We start from the raw sequence: 14,931 nt of genomic DNA, 5'->3' as shown, positions 1-14,931 counted from the left end.
CATGGATTTCATTATGCTGGAGCTACATCAGCTGAAGTGACAACCTATGACACATCAGAGAAGATGCCTAGATCATTTATCTCTGTGTGAAAAAGTTTATGCACAGGGACATCTTTCTACTTCCAAAGAAATGAAAACATGCATTTTACAGTAGTAACAAATTTGTGCTCACAATTAGACCATAATGTAGACAATTTATTAAGAAGCCTTCTGAATCGCTCCCCTTTTCAGGTAGTAAGAATAACTTCTACGAAGGTCTATGTACCTTGAAAAGACATCTAATAATGTTTCTAGTTTCAATTTGCATTGATTTCACCTCAGAAAGATATTGTGGTCAACAGAATGTTCCTAGTTTCACATACTTACATTCTTCCTAGAGCCTACAAATTAGCTGGATATTCCCATAACTAAATTTCCAAATGTGAAAGTGCTAGAGTTTCACTTCAATACATTCGTAACTAATTTACTTATAAGGTCTTTTTCTCTGAAGCTCTTTATTTAAGAGGATATATAGTCTAGATGTTTTCACATCTTAGTTCACAGTTACCATATAGAAAGGGCAAAATATTTTCATAAATCTTGTAGGACATTTACGAGAAATAGATTTAAGTAGAAACTAAAAAGATGAGAGGTTGCAAACGTATCTGTAATATCTGGTTGGTGCCTTAGGAATCACTCACTAGATAAAAGCATGGCCCTGTAATGATTTTCTACAGACTAGAACATAAAGCAAATCTCTGAAGCTCTACCCACTTAGTTTTAGGGACTTGCCTTGGGATGACGCTCACCTCAGAGCGGTAACACTACATTCATTTTTTGAATGAATGGTACACGGTCAGGGTGGAAGTCCATCTCTCACACATCTGTACTGGCAATTGCATAAGGAACTGTGATACCTAGACCAAATCTGAGAAATGGATGTGGATGCCTACATCCAAATCTATGAATGAACCCATTTGACACCATTAAGTGGCCCCTGAAACCTGGATATTCCTGAATTCTTGGCACACCTCAGGGAACACTTCTTTCTGAAATTCTGCATTGTGTACATGTTCATCATAGACCCACTCTGAGCACACCTGACATCTACTTTGATGCCTGTAGGAGCCAATCTAGGAGATGTAATCCGATTACAGCATTATTTACACACAGTTTCTGTCTATAATATGTTTTTATTTTTAATTATTATTATTTCATAGTATAGGTGGAGGGGAATACCACCTTGAAATATTTTTCAGGGTACTAAGGGCCAGCAACTCAGTTCTCTCTTCACTTGGTAGGATTCACAGACAACTCTTCCTCCCAGTGACATGTAGTTAAAGCATGGTCTAATTTCCAGGCCTCACAAATCCAACTTAGATATTGAATCATAAGGCCATAAAAACATGGTTCTGAGACAGAATGAAAAGCCACCTCAGCTATCCTTGGAAATATCTGATTGACTCATTCCTTCTAGTGATAGATATTCCACTGTCTCCATAAGTAAACCATCTCCATATTTATTTACTTTTTCTATTAAAAATCTTTATCAATGTTAACCAAAACATCTCTTACCACAGTGTAAGCTCATTCATTATGCTTTGTTCACTCTCTGCAACAACTTTGATATATTTGAAGATTTTTATCATATTTCTCCTAAATCCTATCTTTTCTCAGCTGAACAAATCCAATTATTTCAACTTTACAGTCTTTGCTCAACAGAATCTCAGCTGCAACAAGTAGCACAGAGTGGAGAAGCTTTCAGACACAGTCTAACTTTGCTCTGTATCTTCCTGAAATGAGACAGATAAAGATTTGAATGCTTGAAGGTTAAAAAAGTTGAACTGAAGTCTCTAAGCACCTAGCTATTGTACAAAAGCTGGACACCATTGCCATTTAAAAAGAGTGAATCCTGTTCACTTTTTTCAAAATAAAATAAAACCTATCAAGCAGGTGTCTTCAGGTATGGATTTCGGATCACATCTGACTGGATCTCCAGCTCTCTAAGAAAAACTCTAAAGAAGCAGGGGAAAGGACTTACCCACACATTGAAGAATAGCAAGAAAGATGCAAGAATTTGCTTGAGTTGGGAACACTGAAGCAGTACTATCCCCATCTCAAAAAAGCACACAGGCAGGAAGGCAGGACATATTTATTGCAAGCTTAAGTGCTTAGCTAAATCAAGATACTCTTCCTGGATTTTGACCCAGTATGGCCTATAGCAGTATACACTACGGCAGAGGAACATCAGCCTACTGAAGAGTGACAAATGAAGAATATGAAGAGACCGGTAGACTGATACAATCATTTAAATTGGAAAAAAATTAAAGCTCATCAAGTCCAACCATCCACCTAACACTACAAGTCTGCTGCCAAACCATGGCCTTAAATGCCACATTCACACATCTCTTAAAGATCTCCAGGGACGGTGACTCCACCACTTCCCTGGGCAGCCTGTTCCAATGCCTAATCACTTTTCTATGAATAAATTCTTCCTGACATCCAATCTAAACCTCCCCTGGTGAGGCTGATGCCTCGTGTCCCATCACTTGTCACCTGAGAAAAAAGACCAACAAACACCCTCCTCACTGCAACTGCTTTTCAGGTAGTTATAGAAAGCAATGAGGTCTCCACTCCGTCTCGTTTTATTCAGACTAAACAGGCTCTCCCCATAAACTAGCCATAGGAGCACAAGATTACAGCCTGGTTTTCTGCAGAGTATTGCCTCTCAGCTAGGTTTACTGGGCTGGGTATGGCGTTGCAAATGACACTGAACTTCAGTTTCTGAATTAGTGCTTTCTTTCAGCCTCTTGCCATGACGCATGGGTATTGTTTGGGTTGACATACATTTGTGCATCTCTACACTGCACTGTTGACTAGTGTAAAGATGGCATAAAATTAATGTTTAGTAGAAACATCAATCCAACAGGTTTCCAAGGCAGACATCTCTACGTCCCAGAGATGGGCTGAATCCTGGTAGAGCATACCCAACCAAATTAAGAAACAAAAGCTTTTATACATAAGAGATCTTAATTCAGTCAGAAAGTCATACTGCTAACCTCTTGGCAGAAACTGCCTGTCATGTATATTCATCACCAAAAGCTAAAAAAAGACTATAAAGTTTTTTTAAAAGATTACATTTTAGATAGAAGACTTTAGCCTGAAGGATATCTAAGTAATGGAATTAAGATTTAGGTGAAGAAGTCATAATACTTAAATATATAATATAAGTGAATAAACTGGTATGAATCTTGGACCGTCTCTGGGATGTGGCTAAGATTTTATATTGTCAATATAAAAACCAAATATTGTCAATATATTATTTATGTTTTAATATTTAATAGTCTAAGGATTTTTAGATGCAGAAAACCTGCTAAGAGATATCTGACACACATTCAGAAGCTGGAATGCTATCAGACACTGACATAAACTTAAATTTTTTCTTCAGAACAAGCTTCTGAAACTAATTCATTCTCTATTGATTTCTTTCAGAAAAAAAAAAAAAATGGTCAAGGCTTTCCAAGATGTGTTAGAAAAGATTTACAAACAGCAATCCCTTCAAACAGAATAAACATTTAGTATACCACTTGGTATATCCCTTGCACAGATTTTAAAGCCCCAGGATTAAGACCTAATAAAAATCAGGAGACCAAGGGGAGATAAAATAGTTTGTTTTCCTCTTCCTTCCTTGTTCTAATAGCAATGAGAGGGGGAGATGTTTGTGTGTGTGTGTATTTCATGCAAACCACACAAGACTTTTTTTCTAAAAGCACGTTATTTAGCTATGTTTTCTAAAGCAACGTTTGTACAGCTACCATATTACACAATAATTAAATTTTGTATCTTGAGACTTTTTCTACATTCAAATAACTAGTTAATTATTTTACATAGTAGATATTTTTGTTTTCAAACTTTTCTAGCATTGACTACATTCAAAACAAGGATACATAGCTGTTTCTCTGATCTACTTTTGTCTTTGCAGTTATGATCCTGTTAAATCTCCTGGTTTTTGACTCGAATAAATACACAAATCCATATCTATACAGGCAAATTAGGTATTAAATAAAGGGTCTGTATACATATTCAGTTACTCAGTCCACATTTGCAAATTACTAATTCACAAGGAAAAAAAATAGAAAATTAATTTCAAAACTATACTCTCAGAGTTGGTGTTATCCATTAACATTCCTCTGAAATCCAAATTTGCTCTGCCATATCACAATTCCCCTAGCAACCAGTCATATTCCACTAATTAAAAATGTGGATTACGAAAGATGAATAAATATCTGGAATGGGAAGATATCTGTGGAGCTCATGATTTTGTCTCTTCTCTTTAGGGTTTAATAAATTAAGGACAAAACTCCAAAACCCAGTATAAGTTCACTAGGAACTGATCCAATAGGAGGAATTAAATTTGTCAGAACAGTGGATGGATGACAAAAAGGATGTCTACATGTGAGCTGGCCATCTCAGACCTACACTATAGTGAGAAATCAACACTTTTAACATGCAATTGATCTACTACATTGGGGGCATCAACAATAGGCCAAATTAATCTCACCAGGTATATAACAGGCATCCAAGGTTAGACCAGAGGAAATCCAACCTTCATGCTTCTGTAATTAATGTCATATAACAAATTCAGTAGTTTCTTCCAAGAATTAGCTTCCCTGAAGCTTAAAGGAAGAGTCAGAAGGAATCATTATGTAATGATTTTGTAGACACACCATGACACTTCTGTCTGATAAAATATTTGCCTGTAATATTTCATTAAATTTAAAGTTACTGTGTAGCAACTATAAGAAGTTGATGGCTGCCAAAAGCTGTGAGGTTGCTGAATAGAATAGTATTTCTGGAGCTTTGCCCAGAGTTGAGACAAAATTTGACTCATCTTCATGCATACATTTGCAATATACCTCCAAACTAAAAAAAGGATTTAACTCCATCACGAGGTTCTAGTGATATGTCAGAGCTAAGAATTGATCATAATGTCAATAGAAGCTTCTAAGTGACTTTAAAGAAAAAGTTGATCTTTCCATAGCTCCATTTGTTGGGATGTTTGTGACCTTGACTTGTGTTTCCCAGACTGTATGTGCATGTCTCAAGCACAGATTCAGTTTTTGGTAGCAGGACAATTAAAAAATAGTTTATTTTTACTACTTCAGTGTATATTAGCAAATAACATATTGAGTAGAAATTTAGAAACTGTAGAATTTGGATTGAGCTAGATCAGGACTGATGAATTCATCTTATCTATTTTTGCTTTCATTTTTTTCAGCTAGCAATTTTCCAACAAAAACAGGGATTAAAAAATACACAGAAGCAAAGAGAAAATATGAAAATTGCATGGCATTTACATGACGTGATTCTGTTCAATCTGCTTACATGTTATATTATTTTATTGGATCTTTACCAATGTTGTATGTTCAAATTGTAAGATCTATCTCCCTGTCTCTGTAAGATCTATCCTGTCCACCTATTGAGTGCCCATGCACTTTTGAATACAAAGTGAATACCAGCATATACTTTTAATAAAAACAGTAATAAGAAACACTCTCATACAGCTAAGTAACTAATATTCTATCTTTTTGGATAGATCATCTATTGGTCTGCATGCTGAAGAGATCAGTAAACAATAATAGACGTAAGAAACTTCTTTATTAAATTACTATGTACCACTATTTCAAAGTATCACACATCATCCATCAGAAGATGGAAGCACTAAATCTTATGAGCTGAAAGGAAGCCCATGAGATCTAGACATATTTCTTGTACATATATAATTTGATGCCAATACTGCTATTGAATAATCAACCAGATTTCAAGAATGTTTTTACTTTTACTAAGAAAAACTGTTCTGCAATGTTTCAGACACATACCCTACTTAAATGCTGCTCTGGAATTCTAAAAAAAGTATTGGCGAACAATTACATAGTGAGAAACTTATCAGCATGCACTATGCAGAATATGTTATTGCACCAGTTTTAGTCTCAAGGATTATACTTGTCAGCTGGATTATAACATTTTGGCACACATCATTAACAACAGTTGAGGAGAAAAGGCTCAGAAAGACAGAAGGGAATTATTACTCCCAGTGTTAAAACACTATTAGATTAACAATAGATACTGTAACAAAATATTGTTTTTATTATCACCACACAGTAATACAATAGGTTTGGGGCAATAAATATGCCAAATTGCAACATTTACTCTTACCACTGAGAAGCCAGTGTGGTAAAGATATCTGTGGTTTCAGGTTCTTGGAACAGTTTCAGAAGCTCTGGTTCAGATGATAAGTCAGCAAGGATCCTTAATTCAATATGGGAAAAATCTAGAAAGAGTGTTAAAATAAATCTATTGCTCTTAAATAAAAATGTTTGCATTTTAACCAAACTATCACAAATCAAAATACAAGCCTGGACTGCTCAGTCATTTCCTCTTGCTCTAAACAAAAACAACAACAGCAGCACAGCTGTAGAAAACACATCCTTAAAGAGTTACAGTCCAGCTACAGATCACACAGTGCCCAATTCCTTCATTATCTTTGGGTGTCAGTTAATCTTGTTAGTTCTCTGTTTCTACTGACAAGGCTTACAAATCATCCACATCTAAAACACACTAAGGAGTATACATCGCATAACAATATTAATTGATACCGAGGGATCTGACAGCCTTCTAAAATATAATGTCATGCAAAGAAGAGGAGAAGAAGACCTCACAGAACTGAGAGTATTAATAACACATTATCTTACCTGCTGCTAAAAACGTATATCCTTTCTTTGAAAGAAATAGTGCTCTTGGGGAAATGGTTACTATTTCCTCTTCTTTTCCTAGAGAGGGAGTAGACATTTATGTACCAAATCACCATTCAAAAATGGTGTTGCAAACCATAACAGGTTGTTAATGCCACTCCCAACACCCAACTGAAAATACAAAAACAACAATATAAGCATCCTAGCAGAGCACCGACTTCCAGCATCACAATTATTTTACTCATTAGTCATCTAGAGCATCTGCATCTCTGACATCCTTGCATTACCACTCATTTCTCCTTCTTTTTCAAAACCTAACCATTCCCTAAACACTAGCTGACAAGTAACAACAATAAATAGCATTATTCACAGATCACTTAATAAAAGATGCATGCAAATAAGAGTCTACAGAGATGAGCTAAAAATGTTTTCTTATCTTTGAACTTGCTGCAGCTATGGGATAATAACCAAATCCTGAGTTATAGGAAGTTGGAAAGTACGATATTAAGAACATGCAGCCAATATAGGCATCCAAATTCCAATGAAATAAACCCTCTACAATATCCCAAAGCAATACTGTACCTTGGCAAGGTATTAGAAACTTGGTGTACTCTAGGAAAGCTCCTTGTCTTAGCGTAGAAAGGAATGTTGTATTTTGAATAACCATAAAAATTCATCTGATCAGTGATAACTGACAGCTGATAGCATAAAAGTGAGGGGGAAAAGTGTCTCAATATAGGAATGAAGAGCTTGGAAACACATCTTTGAGAAGCGCATATAAGAACATTAACAAATTTGATTGAATAATTTCCAGAAAAGTCTACATGCCACTGCTAAGCACTGTGCCACAGATTTAAACAGATTTTTTTTTTAATAGTAACTTCAAAAAAATATTTACAAAAATAATTGAGGAAGATAAAATAAAACTGCTGTCAACATTTTATACCATCTTAAACAGGCCGCTGTCTTCTGATATGTATTATATTAAATGCAGAGACTAGGGAGCTGTTAAAAAGCAAGCCTGCCCTTATCTATTCAACAAATGAGCAGCATTTCCCAGCTGTGACGGTAGGTGTTCAAGAAAGAATTCATATAGGCAAATCTCTCTTATATTAAAGCCTACTGTGGGTTGACACTTTAACACTTGGGTCATCCTTTTCCAGCCTTTGAATCCCTCTGAGTCATCAGCCTTAAATCCACGTCTGTTACCAAAAACAACACATATGACAAACCGTTGGTGCTTGTCTTTGTGCAGGATTAAGACGACCCAGCTCTAACATCTCTTCCGGAAATGTCTTATAAGCTGAATCCACAAAAAAACACTTCTAGGATGTTAAATGTGTTTAAGATACATAATTTCATCTGGAAAAAGGAACAGTGAGACTGTCCATGGAAATAAAGTTCTAAATGTTTAAGACTATTTAGATCAGTGCTGAAACAGCAAACTTTTTGCAGGAACAACAAGCAAAAAGTGATTGGTTTATATATTAAGATATGAGTCAATAGTCTATTCTATTTTCTTGTATTGGAGTTCTTGGTATGCTTTAAAATAAATAACTTGGTAAAATAATGGGATAAAATTACCTTTTCAAATTAATAAAAACATAGATTACCTTTTATATACTGTTTCTTTACAATTCTCACTGGATGTTTAGAGATACCTTGAATGTTCTGCAAATGAGAATAAAAATGCTCAGTAAGTTAATGTTTATGGCAATGTTTACAAAGAGTTTATAAGAAGCATAAAAACATTAGTGAGACTAAGGCCAACATTTTTTTCTCATATATTAAATAAGATTAACTACCTTGCCTTTCAAATAAGTGTTTCCCTTTCTATAACAGGTAATTTTGAATATTTCCCATTCCTTTACAACTGTGAGTTTATGAGAATGATTTCTCATTGGCAGCTTTTACAAATTCTGATTTCTAGATGTACAATTATCAGTAACCCAATTAAAAACATTTTCTCTTTAATTTTAACCTGTATTTTTAGATATGGCGCATTACTTTCAAGAAAAGAATACATTTGAAGTCTACGTAAAGCTAAAGGAACAGACTTCAGCCTCAAGTCTTTTTTTCTGACATCTGTTCCTGCTCTTTTGAAATGCACAACAAAATACAGAAAGAGCTGTTTATCAAGTACAGCATATCAGCCAAGGTTAAAAGTGACCGTTACATTTATCAACAAATATAAGGCAGGACAAAGGTTTACTAGATTTTTCTTTGAAGATCTGGGTTCATACATAGCCTACATCTCATACAGAAAAGCCTGGAAGATGTCACACGACAGCTTCCTTCTGTTATCTTATGACATTATGCCTCCTCATCTAGAAACGTAACACACAACAGGATATAATATGCATCAAGCTCAATTTTCATAATTCCACACAATTAATTTGCAAGTAGTTCATGAATTAGATGAACATACTAATATTATGTAATCCTGTGAATTCAGGAGAAGGAAGTAGTGCTATATAATTTCCAAATCAGAATGATCATTTTCTATATAATTTTGAACTCAAAATCATTATTTTAAACCTAAGAAGGGTGTAATCAAGCTGCAAAAGTTATTGAAATTTAGAGTGGAAGTAAGAGAACAAAAATGGAACAAGATCGTTTCTAGTCTTAGTATCACCCTTAGAGAACCACAGTTGAATATATTAAAGTTGAACCTCTGCCATAGCACCATACACAGAGGGGAAACTGCTACATAATATACATAATATTTCATAGTGTAGGTCAACTAGGAACACAACTCTAAATCCCTCAATACCTTCATATTCTGGTACCTTGTGGTGCAGAAGAAACACTGCCTTTAATATTTTACTCTTCAGTTTCTAGGAACATTTAAAAATACAGTTGTGGGACTTCTTATTATAATGCTACTGACCACAATTTGAAATAAATGGTTATTTAGTCTGTGCACAACACTAATATTTCTAATGATAACTATTGATTTCTATTGCTAAATTGAGGTACATCAGTGCTTATTCATATGAATAGCAAGCGATTTAATTGGCCATGAAAGCCAGTGGATTCTCAGGAATACAGAGAATTAGGTCCTTCATTATGTACCCAGACATTAATGTGGGAGCCTCATTTCACATATTAAAAAAAAAAAAAAAAAAAAAAGTCATAAAATTTTAATTTTGACTTCAGTCATTTTAATGGTATAGAGCATTTTATGGAAGTTTTCATTATGGTCTACTAGTTTATACTAGTACCGACATTTCATTTACTTAAGATATACTCCTATGCTGGAAGTTAGGTTAAAAAGCTCTTTAGAGTTACTCTCGGTGATTATTGTTCATTCCTTAAACGGTTAGATTCAAAATCACAAAGTTAAATAAATAAAGATTTATTTCAAAATCTATCTTATACTGCTAAAATAAATCACTATATTGCCATCTTGTTTTCACTGAAAGCATATGCAGGGAGTCTGCTTTCAGAGCATTTTCAGAAGTGTTACTAATAATTCTGAAAAACACTAGCAAGTAATTGCAAGTGCAAAATGTACTTTCACTTGTAAATTAGCTAACAACTCATAATTTGAATAAATCTTTAGAAAAGAAGTAGCTCAAGAAACATGAAAGTGGTAATGCTCACCTTTAAGATACTGGAATAACTCAATAGATTTCTCTCACCTAATTTTAGACATATTTATATTATTCTTTGGTCTAAACTAGCTGTCTAGTTCCTTCTAGTATCCCTATAGTCAGTAGTCAAAGACGCGAACCTCCAGGGAGTGATTTAATTACCTGTATAAGACACATTTAGAGCAACTTGACCTAAAACTTGCCTGGAGGTGATTTCTGAGATTTAGATTATCAAATTTGATGAGATAAATTTACTTTAGATTTTTTAAAAGACGGGGAAATAGGAGACGATCATAGAAGAGTCTTCCAAATGAAAAGCTTTCCTCCGCTTGAGCTGAAAATTATGTGACAGTATTATTATATCAAAAGTGGAAGACTGATGTGGTAAATGACTGTTACCACCTTGGGCTACAAAACAAAGCTTGGCTTTATGTATTTATTTCAAGCATGTTCCTGAAAAAACATAGCAGATCCAATCTGAAATGTAACTGCTATCCCTTAGTGTTAGAAAAAAGGAATACATGCCCTGTTAGAAGTTACACAAACAAAATTGTTGTCTCTGAACAATTATGCTCCAACAGACGAGAACAAACATACTTGAAATAAAGTTGTGGAAAAGCTGGTTGTGAAAGTTAACTATTAATACTTCATTATTTCTGGATGAGTAAATAAATAAATAATCAGGCTAGTCTAGTGGATGATTAACAGGAAAACCTTAGCATTACTTTAAAAGCTATCTGCAGTTGCCATTTCCGCTAAAGAAATGTTCATCATGAATATAACATACATACATACATATATATATATATATATATCTCAAAACCAGAGATAATCAGACTATGAGTTTGAATTTACTGCCTTAGTTTTGTTGAATAAAAAAATTTATATTTAAAAAAAAATCTAAAAATAATGTTCAGGTGTTCTAATGGATAGGACAGATGAGGCTAAGATTCCAGTTCTAATTATCTTTGAAAGGCTGTGGTGACTGGTGATCAGGAAAGGTTCCTAAGTACTAGAAGAAAGCAAGAGTCACTTGTATCTTCCAGGAGGCCAAGTAGGAGGATGCAGAAAACTACAGGCTGATCATCCTCTCTTTGATTCCTGGGATCTACTTGACTGTGTAAATGGAAATTTACATATTTTGGTTTTATACATATACATATATATACATATATAAATTTACATATTTTGGTTTTAGTCATGACTAGTAGAAAGCTGAAAAAATACCCCACTTCAACTGCACACTTTTCTTTTCAACCTTTTTATTTCCAGTGAAAGTCTTTGTTTTTTACTGCAAGCATTAAATGACTAAAGATGAAATTTTGTAATATAGATATCAAAACTAAAAGGAAAAAAGTAAAAAGGCAAAAAGAATCACACCATGAATCATCAGAGTGAGAAAAGCCCTTTAAGGAAAAATACAACTATACAACTCAAAATCTCACTGAAAGGTGAAAAAATTGAGCAGCAAGGAATCATGGAAAAAGCAATATCAAATTTTATGAGCAAGTGATCATATATATATATATATATGTGTGTTTTTTTTTTTTTTTTTTTGTTGTTGTTGAACATTTTCTTCTACAGTTTGTTGAAAATCTAACCAAAATCCTTTTTCTCTGTAAATACTCCAGCCAAGCACTGAATCTGATCCGTATTAAACTCACTTTGGATATGATAAACAGACTAGCTGCCTTTCCTGGGTGTCCAAAGCTGACACCTTTCTTTGGCAGCGGACCTAGCATGCTCAATCAATTCCTCACCCCTTTTACATTTTCAGTTACTTGACACATTCCTCTAGCATGCAGATGACTGTTGGATCTCTGGTTCATAGTTAAACTCTTCAAAAAAAAACATCATGCTGGAAAAGCAGGGATCAGGCATGGTGGGAAAAAAAGTCACTATGAACACTAGACTAAAACCGTACATACCTAAAAACAAAGACTCCTGATTTCTTTCCTCCTTCCTCCATAATCTGATTTTCCTGCTAGTATAATCCATTCTGACTAATGATCCTGAGGCATTACATACTTTGTTATAGCACAGGTTAGAAATCTGTTTTCTTGGTTCTGAAAATACCACTATTAAAAAGCAGTTCTACTTTTGTCTGTTGTTTCAGGTGAAGATAGCATAGATTCTTGCCTCTGCTGTGAGCTTCTGTATGTAGAGCCTTTCAGAAACAATGACAGGCTTAACTCCAGCAAGGACACTCAGAATTGATGGACTCAATATCTCTGTTAGGGCCTCACAAATATAGCTTTCTCATACGTTGTTCAGCCAGAGAAGAGTACAATTATCAAGGAAAGCAAAAACTAATTAAAATTCAACAAACAATATACACTTCCTAGTTTTATAAGTATATAATCAATCAATTACAATTTCTGTTGAGCTTTCCAGTTTCAGTCTCCAAATTCTACATTTAATTTGATCAATGTATGCTTGATTCTTTCCTAGGTTAAAACAGCACGTTCTTTCAGTTCTTTCACAGGATTACAGAATACAGATGTCTACTGGCTACATTACCTTTGAATGCAGTGTGGTTAGACTTCGCGCAACCACGGAGGCTGAGATGCATCTTAATTATTTTATACTCTCTCAAGTAGAGTTGTTGCTCATTTTTCCTATATTAAATCAACATTTCAGTTATTTCTGTTGATGCAGCTAACCCATATTTCTCTTTTCCTCTCCATACATGTTTCTAGTAGCATAAATTCCTTTTTTTGTTGTTGGTTTTTTTTTTGGGGGGGGGGGGAAGAGGGGTAGCCTCGGTCAACCTTTGTAACTCCCTAGAAATAAATGCCCATACATGTATACAATGACATCTATACCAATTGTACTTTGACTAGAAAATTGCTTGCTCATCTACTAACTGCTCAGATCTGCATGATTTTAAGTACGCAATATGCAACAGAAAAAAGACTAGGAAGTTGCTGAAATAAATGGGAATGCACAGAAACGGCTGCAGACTAAGAACATTTGATTCTAATTAATTTCTGCACTAATCTAGGGTCTTATTTAAAAATAAGAACAGAAACCAAACTTACTCATTGAGATAAGGGTATCCATTCATAAATTAACAGTGTGGATGTGTCATGAGGAAAGATCAAAAACAGCCAAGAAGTTAAACTGAGCAGATCTAAGGAAGCAATTAGCCTTTTCTCCCAGTGTCACTTAGAGATCAGATAAAGTTATAACACATATACATCTTTTATAACACACATATACACATTATAACACAGATATATCCTTTTGTATAGCAACTAATCCACCCGCTGCTAAATGAGGCATGGTGCCAAACTCTCTACAGCAAAATAAAACACAAAAAGAGGAATTAATACTGAGGCTATCAATATTAGTAAAATCCCCAAACTAGTTGCTCTTCTTGTATGCAAGCATATTTACTAGGGCTGTGATCTTGTCAGATGGAATTATTCTAATAGAGGTTGCTTCAGGAATTCTTTTTTTTTTTTTTCTCTCCTATTTCTTAATGTTTGAGAAAAACACAGATTTTCTCTGGAAAAAAAATAAATAATAAATCTAGTTTATCTCATGAAAAAAAGGAAAACTCCAGCTTTGAGTTTCCAGCTTTTTCTCCAGGAAAACTCAAAGCATTACAAGTCCAAAAACTTTCTGGAATTTATCTGAGAATCACCTTCTCCCAAAGCTATGTAAATAATTAAGGCACAAGAACTCTGTAGACTGAAACAGAAATTAAGCTCTTAAATTCATCTGTTTGATGCCTAGCATTGTTTTAGCATTTGGAGCAGAAGCAATACTTTGGTCTGCAAGACTAGGTTTTGTTGCAGTGATAACAAATAGGTAGATGACAGCTCCGTTGAGCTTTATATTACACATCTCAAGAGATATTTTCTTTTATTCTTGTATTCTTCTATTGTAAAATTTTCCTTATATGCATCTTCAAATTTTTCTTACTCTTCTTCCAGTTGTCTTTTCTGGCTCTATGTGGGACTACACCTATTGATAAATTGTGCTCTCAGTAGCTCAGTTAGTCACTTATAGCAGAAAACTAAGCACAGGTTCAGTGAGCTACTTGCTTAATTTTCACCATTCAGCTCATTCCTTTGTTAAAGACCAAAGCTGCTGGAGAAACAGAGAGGAAAACTGCATGCTGCCCAAAGTAGCATTCTCACAAAGCAGAACAGCAAGACTGAGTCCTGAGGGCACTCAACCTCAATTCACTGAAATTGTCTGGCACCTCTGAAGTCGATGGCAACTCACTCATGAGAAATTACACAGCAGAAATAAAAATGTAAAAAAAAAAAAAAAAAAAAAAAAAAAAAAAAAAAAAAAGTAATTCCTGATTTCTCTTTTGGAAAATTGCTATATTTAATTATTGTCCATAGCAGTATTTATTTATTGTTGCAAAAGAATAGGCAGTTTTCTGTGACTTCTATATAAGACATAATTTCTAGACATCCTGAAGATCTAGTTTTTAAAGTACAGCATGTACCTCAATAAATAGAGAAAATATGAAAACGAACAAGGTCACCATAGCAATACCAGTCTGGAATGTATGTGTACTTGCATTCCTAAGCAAGTCTTGACTTATGTGCAATTGCCACCTAGTGGCTAGGTAAAAATCGAAA

At 34.5% G+C, this 14,931-nt stretch overlaps 1 protein-coding gene across 1 annotated transcript in view; it reads right to left on the bottom strand.

The window, feature by feature from the left end:
• Nucleotides 1-14,931, bottom strand: part of POLN (DNA polymerase nu) — a gene marked incomplete at both ends in the record, with an annotated part of 92,295 nt that overhangs the window by 45,763 nt on the left and 31,601 nt on the right. Inside the window, 3 exons of the mRNA XM_082758714.1 lie at nt 6,196-6,310; nt 6,732-6,809; nt 8,345-8,402. Of these exons, the coding sequence (XP_082614840.1) occupies nt 6,196-6,310; nt 6,732-6,809; nt 8,345-8,402 (251 nt within the window). The remainder of the gene's footprint in view (nt 1-6,195; nt 6,311-6,731; nt 6,810-8,344; nt 8,403-14,931) is intronic.

Source organism: Aythya marila (assembly GCF_965140915.1).
Source record: "Aythya marila genome assembly, chromosome: 4".
NCBI classification, from domain to species: domain Eukaryota; kingdom Metazoa; phylum Chordata; class Aves; order Anseriformes; family Anatidae; genus Aythya; species Aythya marila.
This window is presented reverse-complemented; position numbering and strand designations above follow the sequence as displayed.